The 12,973-nt window shown below is 49.1% G+C and overlaps 1 protein-coding gene across 1 annotated transcript in view; it reads right to left on the reverse strand.

The window, feature by feature from the left end:
• Nucleotides 1–239: 239 nt before the first annotated feature.
• Nucleotides 240–12,973, reverse strand: part of ADCY1 (adenylate cyclase 1) — a gene marked incomplete at its 5' end in the record, with an annotated part of 147,218 nt that continues 134,484 nt past the window's right edge. Inside the window, 2 exons of the mRNA XM_081286805.1 lie at nucleotides 240–9,699; nucleotides 11,808–11,932. Coding sequence (XP_081142931.1) covers nucleotides 9,397–9,699; nucleotides 11,808–11,932 — 428 coding nt within the window. The 3' untranslated portion in view covers nucleotides 240–9,396. The remainder of the gene's footprint in view (nucleotides 9,700–11,807; nucleotides 11,933–12,973) is intronic.

Here is a 12,973-nt window from a genome sequence, read left to right on the forward strand (position 1 = left end):
TTCACCTCCTCTACATTGTCGTGTCAGGTATTTCAGTCACAGTATTGAAAAGCTGGTTAACACAGGGTCACGGAATACTCAATATTTTGCATAAAAAAATTATCCCTTGAAAGTATGTGAAAGAGCCAAGAGTGTCTTAAAACATCCACACAACCATTTATTTTTCAATCGAAATGATCACAATTTAGTCAAGCAATTTTTCCTTTATTTTTGTTAAATAAGACTCCAGAAAGTATAGTGCAAACACTCAGTAGAAAAGTTGCAATTAAGAAATGTACATTCACATTTAACATTTCAGTCCATTCACTTTTTTTAAATAAAAATAGGACAAATTATTCAATTACTTGTCTCAATTTAACAATCTTGAAAAAGACTGGAAGGTGCTCTACAGTGTTCAGTTGACATAAAAATAGACCCGTATTGATTATACAAATCTATCATGAGAAGTTACCCAGTGAGATTGAGTTATTGTGATTCTGAATATAATCATTGTGTTCTCATGTCTACAGAAGCATCCTCAGTGAGTTTATTGTGTGGGAGAAAAGGATCCCTTGCCAGTGCCACTCTTTATCTCACCGAGAGATGCAACCCTCTCTAGCCAAACACAGGGCATAGGAGCTTACATGACTTTTCTCAGCAAGTAAGAAAATCCAGAGGTGGGCTTTGGACTTACCTTAAATCAGAATGGAATTACTGCTGAGATGGTCATGATAATGACATTTCCATTTGTGGAAGTTGGAGTGCAATCAATATAAATGAGAGGATAGTAGAAAGGGAGTTTGGGCTGAAAGGAGACGGTGCATACTAAATGCTCGAGCTACACAAAGCTCAGGTTCCATGGGACTCGCCCTGGCTCACCGGGGTGCTCTGCACCTAGCAGGCAGATGACTCAGGGGCAAACCTGAGCGCATGCTGCATGATTTCAAATTCAAACTGCGTTCGACACAATTAGGAATTTCACAGCATGCAATTCCAGAGTGCAAATGGCTTGCATATACGCAGTTTTAACAGGGATGAAGGCAACACAGAGGGCCCCTCCACACCGGGCATGTGTGCTCCTGGTGATCAGTTGGGTCCACAATCCCGGTGTATGCTAGAGGTGCCGTGGGCATCCTTGGGATCCCCACAGTGTGGGAATGGTCCCCTGAGACTTGTGCTTCATGTACCTGGGGCCCAGAGTTGAGTGGTGGTTGCTGGTGGGAGGCAAGAAACAAGTTCTGGCTGCTGTCGGGCCAACTTCTCACTGCACCTGCTGCAGGAGGTGGACACCCCAGCATGCTCTGAGCCAGCTGTTCCTGCACAGACATCCTGCACAAGTTTATTAAGTGCAGGATTTCATTTATATAGGCTCTGCAGTTGGTCTAAGATGTCTTTTCTGTTTACACATTAATTCTCAATAAATGGCTGAAATCGGTTTTGGAAACCAATACTCTCAGAGTGTGTACTGCTTGGTACCAGTAGAAACCAACACCCATGAGATGGTCAGGGCCCCTGGAATTGAGTGTTTGCCAAACCTCTCACCATCCATCGTAAACTCTTCCTTGCTTTACGAATGCTCCTGGGGAGATCCATTTTTCATACATCCTCCAATCCCTGGGAAGGCACCTTGACCTCCTACACTGCACCAATAGCACATGAACAATACTGAATGGTTCCACAGCAGAGGAAGAGGAGCAGAAAAGGCAAAGGCAACCTAAGCCTTCCCAGTGCTCATGAAACTCCTCCCCAGCAACTGGAGCCTGGCAGGCTGGGTGTAAGTGGAGAAATGGTGTATAGTTTGGGGAGGAGGAGCTATACTTCCCTATTTGATGTCAGAGGGGCCTTCCAGAAAAAAAGAGCTGTCCTCCCTGTTTAAGGAGATTCGGTATCATTTCAGACACGACAGGTTGTGCTCCAAAAGAGCTATAGAAGTTAAAGGACAATATGACAAAGTAGAAAGGTGGTTTTTTTTTAACCCCCAAATCTAACACTTTATTTCCTTGCGGGGGATCAGTAATGTTAAAGAAGAAATATGGTTTAGCCAAGAGGAATTACAGGCTCTAACTGAGCAACAAGAAGCCAAGGACTGCAGAGCCAATGTGTCTTGGACACAGGCTCCTAGGACGTGGATCAGAGTAAGACTTGCCCATGGAAGAGCATCCTAAGCAGGGTCTCCTCCTTCATGCTGGACACAATTGTGTGGACAAGATAGTGTTTTCCATCAATTGCAGATTTTAATGTTAGTAAGTCCTAAATGTAACAGAAAACAGAAGGGCTTGAGATGGGGACAGAACAGGAGTTGAGATCTGGCCCTGCCTCTCAAGGCTGTGCGGCACTCTCAATTCCCTAACCTGTGGGGCTTGGATTCTCCACGGACAGCAAGAATATTATCATTCCATCCCTTCCACAGGCAGAAGGTACCTACTGACTGAAAAGTCAGATTTGGGAACTAGTAATGAATGTGTTAATTTGTGGTCATACCAAAAGGCCCTCTGGAGACCCGTTTTAACTAGACAAAGAGTGATGCTTGCCCTTCCCTGTGGTTGAGTGCAGAACATAGTGAATCTAGTGACCTGTTGCAAGAAATTTAGTAATTTCACAAAGGATAAAGAAATTAGATCTAAAATTTAAAAAGCCTGTCAAGATGGAGAACATGGGGTCAGGCCATATGGTGACTACTGTGGTTGGTTTTCTGATATTTGTTTTTCAGCTAGTAGTGAGCCACAACCCAACAAGGCCACCTGTCTGTTGCTGGAGAGATTGGTGCTGACATATCCTGTTAGGAAGACCTGGCTTCCAAGTCACTCTGTAATGGGAGGATGGGGTGCTTGTTGATGGTAATCAAGATTCAGCCCCCAATTGGCTCCGCATTTGAAATTCCTGCTGTATATCCACCCTGAAGTCCCTCCACAGATCCACATACCACTGTGTGTGGGGAAGAAGAAAAAAAAAAAAAAACGAAAATAACCAACCAAAAGAAATAAGGAGCAATTTAGTGCTTCAATATATCTGACCTTAAGTGCTGATATAGTAGAGACTTTTTTTTTTTTTTTTGAGATGGGGTCTTACTGTGTTGCCCAGGCTGGCCTTAAACTTGAAATTCTCCTGCCTGAACCTTCTGAGTAACTGGAGGTTACATGCTGTCATCTCACAGAAGCTCAGGGACCATGTGAGTATCGCTTAGGTTCTGGGATGCCCCTGTCCTCCTCCCTCTGATGAGTGTTTTCTGACAAATCAAGTAGGGACTCTAGTGGTGGCCACCTGGCTGTATTCCATTTTAATTTTGTTCCTTGTATGAATCAATCCCAAGAATGAACAATTGATTTTTATTTTTTTAATGCTATATGACCTACATGCCCACAGGGGCACACACTAACTAAGCATGGACTCTAGTAGAATCATTGCATCTTCTAAGATAGTGAACAGGTCCAATATGCAACAAAACGGATACATATTTTTTTCAAGGAAACTTAAAACTACACATATCTGAGTCATTATATGATGGGTATGTTGCTGAGGGACATCTAACCCCAGAATGTAGCATCTGAAATTGGATCTGTGGTGTTTATGGGATAGACCACAGAGGTGACAAATCTCCTCACATCCTTTTCCTAGACCTTCACTGGCCTTCACTAAGATGTGAACATACAGGAGGATAAGACAGGAAATCCTTAGATACTTTCCAAAGTGTCCCCTGAGGGTCCTTGACATGAGGCAGCCCCTGCAGAGCTCTAACACCTTTCCTGCCCCCATGCAGGGTTTGTGCTTACAGAGTAGCTGACCCTTTGTGAGGGAACAGCCGCAGGGCCCAGGGATGTCTAGCAACACAGGGCCTATGGCTTCCAGGTAGAGGCCCTACACAGCTCTCACCTGCCAACAGCGGGGCCCAATCATACAAGTCCACATATGGAAACTCACAACTTGGAGATCATTCCTTCTGCTGAGCCCTACACACTAAGCCTTCCAGAATCTCCTTGGTTCTGTCCCCACTTTGTCCTCCAGGACAGGGAGCAGGTGCTCAGGCCCTCTGACACCCTGCCTCCCCCTAGGAAGGCTTCTGGCTTCAACCTGTCAGCCTCTGACTCGGTCAGCTGGAAACAGACTCTGGTTGACTTAATGGGCACAATGAGATAGTGAGATGGCATGAGACTGAAGCAACTCGTTGGCTCAGGCCTTCCCATCAAACGTCGGGGAGGCAGGGAGAAGTCTCACTCGAGGTACCCAACTCGTATACCCAAACAACTTCTGGCACAGTAATCATTCTGTGTGCTTTGGATTAAACTTTCCATGCCCAGGCAAGCCGGGAATGGCTCCCCAATCCTGCCTGCTGAGCTCTGGGCCCTGCCACCTCCTCCAACAGGCCCATGAATCTAACTTAAGTCCAGTCCCAGGCAGCTCTTCTAACCCCCCAGCTAAAGAGCCATGAATGCAAACACAAACCTCAAGATATCATATGAAGAAACAATCCCACTTCCATTATCCATTCCGTTCTCAAACCTGGAGTTCTGAATGAAAACAAGGACCTATTGGTCAGATGAATTTTCAAAGCATACTGTAGCTAGAGAGGCAGCATGTCCCAGGGTCTGGAGAAAAAGTTATGCCATGCAACATCCAAGCTGCCAGAATGTGGCCCAGTCAGTTTGCTCTTTATTTATTTTACTGAACCAAATATTTTGAAATCCAGTTACCTCTATAAAGGGTTGTGTGTCTGTGTGTGTGTGTGTGTGCACACGCGCATATTTTTTAAAAATTGAAGTCATTACGAAACCATGTTTCTGGGGGGTTACTTTATATACAGCCATCAAATCTGCATGTTTTCAGAACTTTAAGTACTAATAGCACTTCTGGGACCTCTTGTACTGTAAGATGTACAATATATGTAAGCATGATCTTTCTTTTCCTGTAACATGCACAGTTATGGGTGCATACTTGTTTTATAAACCATGCATGCCTATCGGACAGGCCCTGCATGGGTTGTGAACAAGATACCTGGGATTTGGGGAGTTCCAGAAACCACCCTGCTGGAGCAGTGACAGGTGCACGTTCTCAGGTGAAGCCCTCCACACACCCTTGATTTCACCAATCCAAACCACTTCCTTCTTAAGTGGCCTATTAAAGCAAGCAGTCTACACAATCTTTCCAGGTTACTATAAGGATGATGTAAGATACAAATAAAACACAGAGTTGCTAAAGGTTAGCCACATCCTGCCAAGCACTGAATTCTCCACATCAATCAAAGCGCCCCAGCCTTTCCTGCTGCACAGTTGTATTCACCCAGGGAAGACAGACATCCTGCCCTGAGGGCTCTTCTCTTACCAGTAGGTCAAGTGCAAGGTGAGGAGAGCACCCTTCAGACACCATTACGTTTAAAAAAAAAATGGTATACCATAGGTAAGACTTGAAATGTTATTCTTTAATGTTCTGTTAGGACAAACCATGGAGCTTACCACCCTCAGTCACATGAGACCAGCATTGACATTCAAGAATCAGAAGGGAGTTTGGATGGGGGCTGGTGCCCTCACTCCCCCTTCCTCTCCTGACTTAGGTTAGATGCTAGATTGATCTGCTCACCTGCCTGGGGCAGTGAGCTCAACCCTAAGAACTAGGTTGCCAAAGCTGGGTCCTCAGAAAGGTGGGGGCTTTGGGAGTGGCAGTTCCCATAGCAAACTTGAATGCATGGCTTATCTGAATTATCAATCTGCTCAAGCCAGACTCGTCTCTACAGTATAGAGTTACAATTATTGCTTCTATGACAGAAGGGGTCCGGAAGCCCTGGAGGCTTAGAGTTTGAGAAACACGGGCTGGCAACTGGGTTGCTGGGTATAAGGAGTGGACTGGCCCGGGTTGGCGCAGCCTGTGGAAGCATTTGGAAGCATTCTGGGGCTGTGTTCTACTCTACAGTGTCAGGCACGGGAGGCATGCGAGGGTTCGGAAGGGAACACGCAGGGTCATTTCCCAAGGGCCACGGCATCACCGTGCAGGGGTTGATGTGGGTGCCGGGCTTTTCCTCATTTTTGGTACAAGTGAACAGGCAGCACCTGTAATTGGTGCACTATATACAGAGCATCTTAAAATAAATAATTTAGAGAAGAATCCTACCCAAATGGCTCTACCATTTGTACATGAATACTGTACAAGATTAAAAATAAATAAGGCAATATAATACAGTTTTTATCACAAATAAAAAGGAAGTTGATTTTCACCAAACCCCAAGGAACATTATGGCTAAATGTGTTCCTGACCTCACAGGAAGTAGACAGGGTTTGGAATTGCTGATGATGGAGGAGATGTCTGCCCCTGATGTAGAGACTCCACCAAGGCTGCCACGTGGTCCACTTCAGAACAGTCCTGTGCCCAGAGAAGGTAGCATCGTCCCTTGTAGTGGCTTCCTTTGAACCCGACCATACCTCAAGGGCTTTGTACACACACCCATCAGATTTCATGGCTTTGCGCACAAACTCATGACCATAAAGCACTATGGACCTCAGCTAGGACACAGTATGGCTGGTTGACTCGACTCAGAGTCACACAGACCAAGTCCAGGTGTCCTCAGGTTAGGATCCTGCTGATGGTCCTGTCTCCTGCTCATTCAGGCTGTTGCCAAGTTCATCTCCGGTGGCTTTGGGAGCAACATCCCTGCTTCTTCGTTGGGTGGGGTTATTCTCACATTCAATCACCAGTGTTGTCTTGTGGCGCCTCATGTTTAAGCCAGCAATGAGGGCTCAGTCATGGTCACACCCTGGCCCTCCTGCCCCCTCATCCATGTCTGCAGGGCCCTGTGCTACAGCCAGCCCACCCAGACGGTCTAGGACCCTTTGCAATTCTCAGGCTCCTAACCTTAATTCCATCCGCAAAGTCCCTTTTTACTATGTAACAGAACACACCCTTAGGACCCAGCACCAGTCAGGGTGTGGGCATCTTTGAAAGCCACTCCTCTGTGCCTAACCTAGATGGCCCCATTGGGCAGTAGCACTGGAGGGCCAGAGCTATGTAGGGGAGACACGAACTAGGACCAAGCTATGTGGGCCTGTGGGTCTGGGGACAGCACCAGAGCCATAACAGGAGGAGTAGGGCAGCCCCCCCCCCCCAGCCTACAGAGCCCAAGACAACAATGTATTTGCTCCTGTGTGTGCTCCTGTCTGAACTGACTGCCTCAAATCTGATTAGGAAAGATGAGAAAATCCTAGTGGAAAAGGAGATGGTAAGGATGACCCATTTGTCCCAAAGACAGGAAAGCATGGGAGCAGACACGAGACAGGGCTGATAATGAGTGGTGGCAGGGTGCCCTACAGGTTCTCAGTCCTGTGGCTGGCTCAGGTGGATAAAAATGCCTGTCCTCAGGAGCCCTCAAAGCAGCCCTCAAAGCACATTCCTATAAACATGATCTCTGATGACAAGGAGAGGCCCCCAAGAGTATCTCCTCCTGCCCTCCGCCTCACAGGAATAGCCTCCACCTGCACATAGTGACACCAAAACACCAGGCCCACAAGAATCAGAAACAACTACATAAGGACAAATTGCCTATTCTCCATCCCCAATGTCTGTAGTGAGGTCCTGGGGGTCAGCTTGGCCCTGGCCTGAGAATTCCTCATCTCACCCTGGGGAAGGTGCCAGGAAGACAGCAGACCTGGTCAGAGTCCCCTGCAGGAGGAACTGGAGGCCATATGCCTGCTCCCTGCACCATCACAGAGTCACGAAAGGACAGTCCTCACAGCCCTACCTGGTCACCAGTAGTCCAGGGCCTTAGGTATATGGGGACCCTGAATGCAGTTCCATCTCCTACTGTCCCCTTTCCAAAGCTATTCACTCTGCCCACCTCTGTCCTAAGTCCTGCCTCAACTGAGTCCTGTCGAGACAGGTAGTCAGCTTTCCCCAAGCATCATCTCACCAGCTGGCCCACAAAGCTCCAGCTATGGGCAAGGCCCGTGTTGCCACTGCACAGTCACACAACTGAGCTAGGGCTGAGCTAAAGGGCCCTGCCCATACGCAAGTCTGCACCTCGGGGAAGGAAATCTTGGCTTTTCTCTGCTCCTATCCTGAAAAGCTGAGATCCCTAGGAAGTAGGGAGAGTCCCTGGGAGCAGTGCAGAGAGGGACCCCCATAGCCATGAGTAGGACAAGATTCAGGTCACATAAACCTTTTGGAGCTACAGGTCTCTAGACATTCACCAACCAAGGCACTGGCCTAGAACCTCTCCCGCTCCCCCACCACCATATTTCAAGCTGCCTGTGACAAGGTCAGAAGTCTACAGGAGCCAAATCTTCCAGTTATTTCTGGTCAGTCCATTCCTATCTACCTACTGGCTCTCCTGGACCCTGTTCCCCACATCCTTCATCTTCATACCCATCACAACCATTAAGCACAGGTGGGAGGTCCCAGATGTCAACAGGACCACCTTCAGCTGATTTCCTTGCACACTGGAGCAGGGGCACCTGGACTCAGGACCACAAACTCCGCTAACCTTACGACCACCCACCTGCTCCAGGAGGGCTGGTTCTGTCAGAGAAACTATGCCTTCCATCAAGGAAGCTGGCTTATGGTGTGACGGTCACTCATTTTCAATACCAACGGAACCTTGATTGTAATGTACAGGGTCCAAGTCACCAGGGATTAGGCAAGGCCTGATGCTCACCCCTCTTCTCCTTTGGATACATAGCCATGGTGCAGTAAGAGGAACATCCAGCTGTCACAGGAGCCTGAGCTGGCAGGTGGGGCAGGGGGAGAATGCACAGGCGGAACAAGCAGCTGGTGCTGGCCCATGATGGAGTGGGGCTGTGGGGCCCCCTGATGGTTCCAGAAGGCCTGCCTCTGGCTTCTGGTAAAATCCTGCTCATGAGAAAAGCCAGCAGCCTTCACTCTCCATGCAATGAGAGGCAGCTTCTCAATTCTTTCCAGACTGTCCTGTTCAAGACCTGACCAGCTCTGTGCTGTGTCCACAGTGCGAAGAGCTCAGCCCTTATGGCCCTGCCCCACAGTGCTGACTTCCCAGTGCAGTTCTTGGAGCTGCTGCCCAGGGCTGGGGCTGTCCACAGGCCAGGATCCATCACAGCCAGATTGCCGTAGTGCCAACTCAGGGCTCACTGATGATGGATTCGTCTGTCACTCTGCCAGCCAGAACTCCATGACTCTTGTTGTGTTCCTCACAGATATTCTGAAGGTCCCAGCATCGATGGTGACACTGGCCAGACCTGGGTAGCTACACTGGGAAGAGGCAGGGCTTCCCTATGCCCCAAAGGGGTGGCTTAGGCACATCTCCTATTGACTCTCAGGTCCCACCTTGAAAATGCTCTTTCTCCTTCCCGGTCACTGTCTTCCTGTTCTGCTCATCTGGATGGTCCTGACTGGAGCCAAGGTGGCCTGTGTCACCCCGGAGCATTCTTGCCCTGCATGCACCTCCAGAGGCCAACGTGAGCTCGGTTAAGCTTCCTTCCCCGCTGCTGCAGGTAGCAGATACTGGCCTGTGGGAACTGGGGGGAGCCTTGCCCTGATTGGTGGGCCTGCTGCGGGACACAGTGGGGGCCGTCTGGCCTGGCCTCCAGCTCTCCCATAAGCACACATCTTGCGCTCCAAGTGAAGAGGCCTGGGGTGGGAGCCATTTCCATCAGTCCTGCCTTCTAAGAAGTACGTCAGCATCTCCCCCTTGCCTTTGACACTGACTTTGCCTCGGCACACAAAATGGTAGGCACACTTTCTCAGCAGCCGGTGTACCTCCTCAGTCACCTGTCATAAGGAGAAGCCAGGTTATTCTCAGTCATAAGCAGTAAGCGGGGGTCCTCTGGGGAATGGGATCCCCAAGTGCACCATTCCATCCTGTATCTCTCACTTGCCCACCCTGACTGCATGAACCTGGTGGAAGCCTTGGGACAAGGAGCGATGCCTTTAGTTGCCAGGGTTAGGGTACAGCTGTCTCCAGGGTTCTGGGAGTAGGGGTCACTAACATATAGAGGGCAGAGGCAAACTGCCAGGAGAAAACAGGGTCATCTCTTAGCTCCCCTTTTTATCAAGTCTCTAATCAGAATTTTACCCCCAAGAATTCCTGTCTCACAAAGTCAGAGAGAGGATAAAAGATGAGAAGCACTTTCTCTTCAATAGAGTCATGTGAACAGCACAGGACAGGATCTCTACTTTGTCTTGGAGCCACCTCTCTCCCTCCATGGCCACCACCATCTTTTTAGTTAAAACAATGCAATCTTCCACAAGCTACCTTCTCATGTCCTGGCAGAGCTGGGGTGGGGGCCCTGGCATTAGTTATCAGGATGCCTGGGCAGGGGAGAGAGGACAGAGGCCCTAGGTGTAGGGGAAGCCGTGGGTAGACGGTTGCACCCAGGCAAAGGGAGATGAGGCCATGGGAGGCTCAGATATCATTCTAGAAACACAGAATCAGCAACACTGACATGGGGCAGTGGCCTGCCTGAAGATAGGGCAGGGCTGCCTTGAAATTCTCCCTTGGAGAGTGACCAGCTTTAGGAAGACTACAGAAGAATGCAAGCCAGAGGTCATGGTAACAAAGTATTGAGCACATCCTAGAGAGGGACGACAGTGAAGGCTGAACAACTATGGGAGAGTACTTAATGCCACTCAGCTGTGCTCTTACACATGGTTATGACAGTACATTTTATAATAATAAATAAATCTTAGGAAAAAGAAAAAAAAAGTAACAATGCAGAAGTACAGAGATGTTCTGTGCATGTTCCAGACAGGAGAGGAAGTACCACAAAGATTTTGGCTTACCTATTTTTTTTTTTCTTTTTCTGAGTGAAGTGGAATAGAGAGGATTGAACCCAGGGGCACTTTACCACTAAATTACATCCCTAGTCCTTTTGAAGTTGCTAAGGCTGGTCTCATACTTGATCCTCCTGCTTCAGCCTCCCATGCCACTGTGCCTGATTGGTCTATTTCTTAAACTGTGGAACCCAACAACCAACCAAAGCACCTGACCTTGAGATGTTGCCCAATAAATGCTCATCAGAGAAACATCTGAGCCCTGCCTGGCGGCCTCTGCCACCCTGGATGCTGAAACTTGGTGTCTTATTTGTGAAGCCAATGCTTGCACTCACGGTCATCTGCAGGATGACCCAGTGAGGCTTTGTGGTAAGGTAAAGGACCAACACCCAGTGGGACGCAACACAGTGACAGCTGTCACTGAATTGAGTCAGACAACCCTCCCATGGCCCAGCCACAGCAGGAGAGAACCAGCCCTAACTGTCAAGTGCCCTCTGTTCCCTTCCCCATTCCATAGTGAACAGATCAATCATGCACTGGGGGTGCTTTCAGGCCTTCAGTGCCCAGGTCGGGTATCAGGGGGACTGGCCCAAGGGCCTTATCCAAGTAGGCATCAAGGCCAGGTTTCATGTTACTCTAAGGGGAATCCTAAAGGCACTCCCTCCCCCCACTGCCTTTTAGTCCTTTCAGTGGTTCTTAGAAGGTGTCACAGCCCCTTCTGAGTAGTCCAGAAGTTCCTCAGATGTGGTGGCATGTACCCTGACCTTCAAACACAGGTAAAACCCTTCCCTCCTATGGCAGGCAGCCAGGCAGAGCCCAGGTCCTGAGACAAGAGAGGAAACTGAGCAATTAGGCTGTCAGGATTAGTGCATGGCCCTGACCCCATGACTCACTGTGATCCCCAACTCTCTACCTGCTCATTCAAAAGCCACCCACAAGGCAGCACAAACAAATCAAATATCAAAATCAAATTGCCAAGGCGGAACTGTAACCCTCCAGACACAGAGCTATGCAGTACCACTTACCGGTCGCATATGTCAGTCCCCCCTCGGCCCTCTATGCCTCAGTTTGGGCACTGCATCTTGGGAATCTGTGGGTGAATTTACCTGGATTCTGCCCTGGACTCCGGTGCTGTCCATCCGACTGGCCACATTGACCGTGTTTCCCCAGATGTCGTACTGGGGCCTGCGAGCACCAATCACTCCAGCCACCACAGGGCCAACATTGATACCTAGAAAATAGTCACGTATGGCCCTGTGGTCAGCTGGAAAAGTAGGACTCACTGGCTGGGGCCACCCAGTGTGTTTAATGATGTCCCCAGTGGAGAAAAGCTGCCCCCTTCTAGGTCTTGCTCTGTCCTAAAGCAGAACTCCTCCAGACTCACAGAGGGGCAGCAGCAAGTCCTTCCTGCCCAGGGCTCCCAGGTAGCCAGTGGGCAGTTCCCTCACAACACCCTCCACTGCTATCTGCAACAGCACTGTCAGAAATAATTCCTAATCCCAAGGAAAAGCCCAGGTCCCGAAATACTGGCTCTTGTGTGGAATTGTACTCTGGAGCTACCAAAAAGTCTGACTGCAGTTTCTCCTGAACTTTTCTCAGGGTACAATGCTGCAACTATTTCAGCGCATGGGTCATAGAACTAAGCATGATAATTCAGATGCTCTGAGGGGAGGCTGTGGAGGCCCCTCTCTTTCTGCAGCATGGGGTCCAGCTGGCCTCTGAGCACCTGCACTCCTGGAGAGTGTCACAAGGTCCAGGTGCACCTGAGTCTGAATCACCCTTGTGAGACCTCTGGCAAAGTGCTTACCTTCTCTGGGCCTGGGTTTCCTTCCCTGTAAATGGGGCACAAAACTTCTTGTGCTGCCCTGGCCTGGCCTGAGGCAGGACAGCCAGGGGATTCATCACAGCCCACTGGCACTGTCCCAGAGACCAAGTCTGATAGGAGCAGATGCCACATCTTATCTTCCCCTCTTTCTGTGCTTATGAATCTATTTTTATGTCAACTCTGGAAACCTCGTCCTAGGTGGACAAGATTGAGTTGGGACCAGCCTGTTGGGCAGTATGACTGCAAGGGCTGCTGACCATGGCATGTCTTCCTTTGTGGGAGATGAAGGAACAGAATCTCTCCAACCCACCACCAAATCTGATTCTGGTTACATTAGTACGTCTAGTAACTGGAGCCCAAGGCTCAAGAGGAGGCCCAGATGCTAGGGAGGAGGGGTGGTGGCTGACCCTTCCCCTACCTTCAGGCTGGACACCATGCTAAAACAGA

This window comes from Spermophilus citellus, assembly GCF_964194105.1.
Source record: "Spermophilus citellus genome assembly, chromosome: 3".
In the NCBI taxonomy this organism is placed as follows: Eukaryota; Metazoa; Chordata; class Mammalia; order Rodentia; family Sciuridae; genus Spermophilus; species Spermophilus citellus.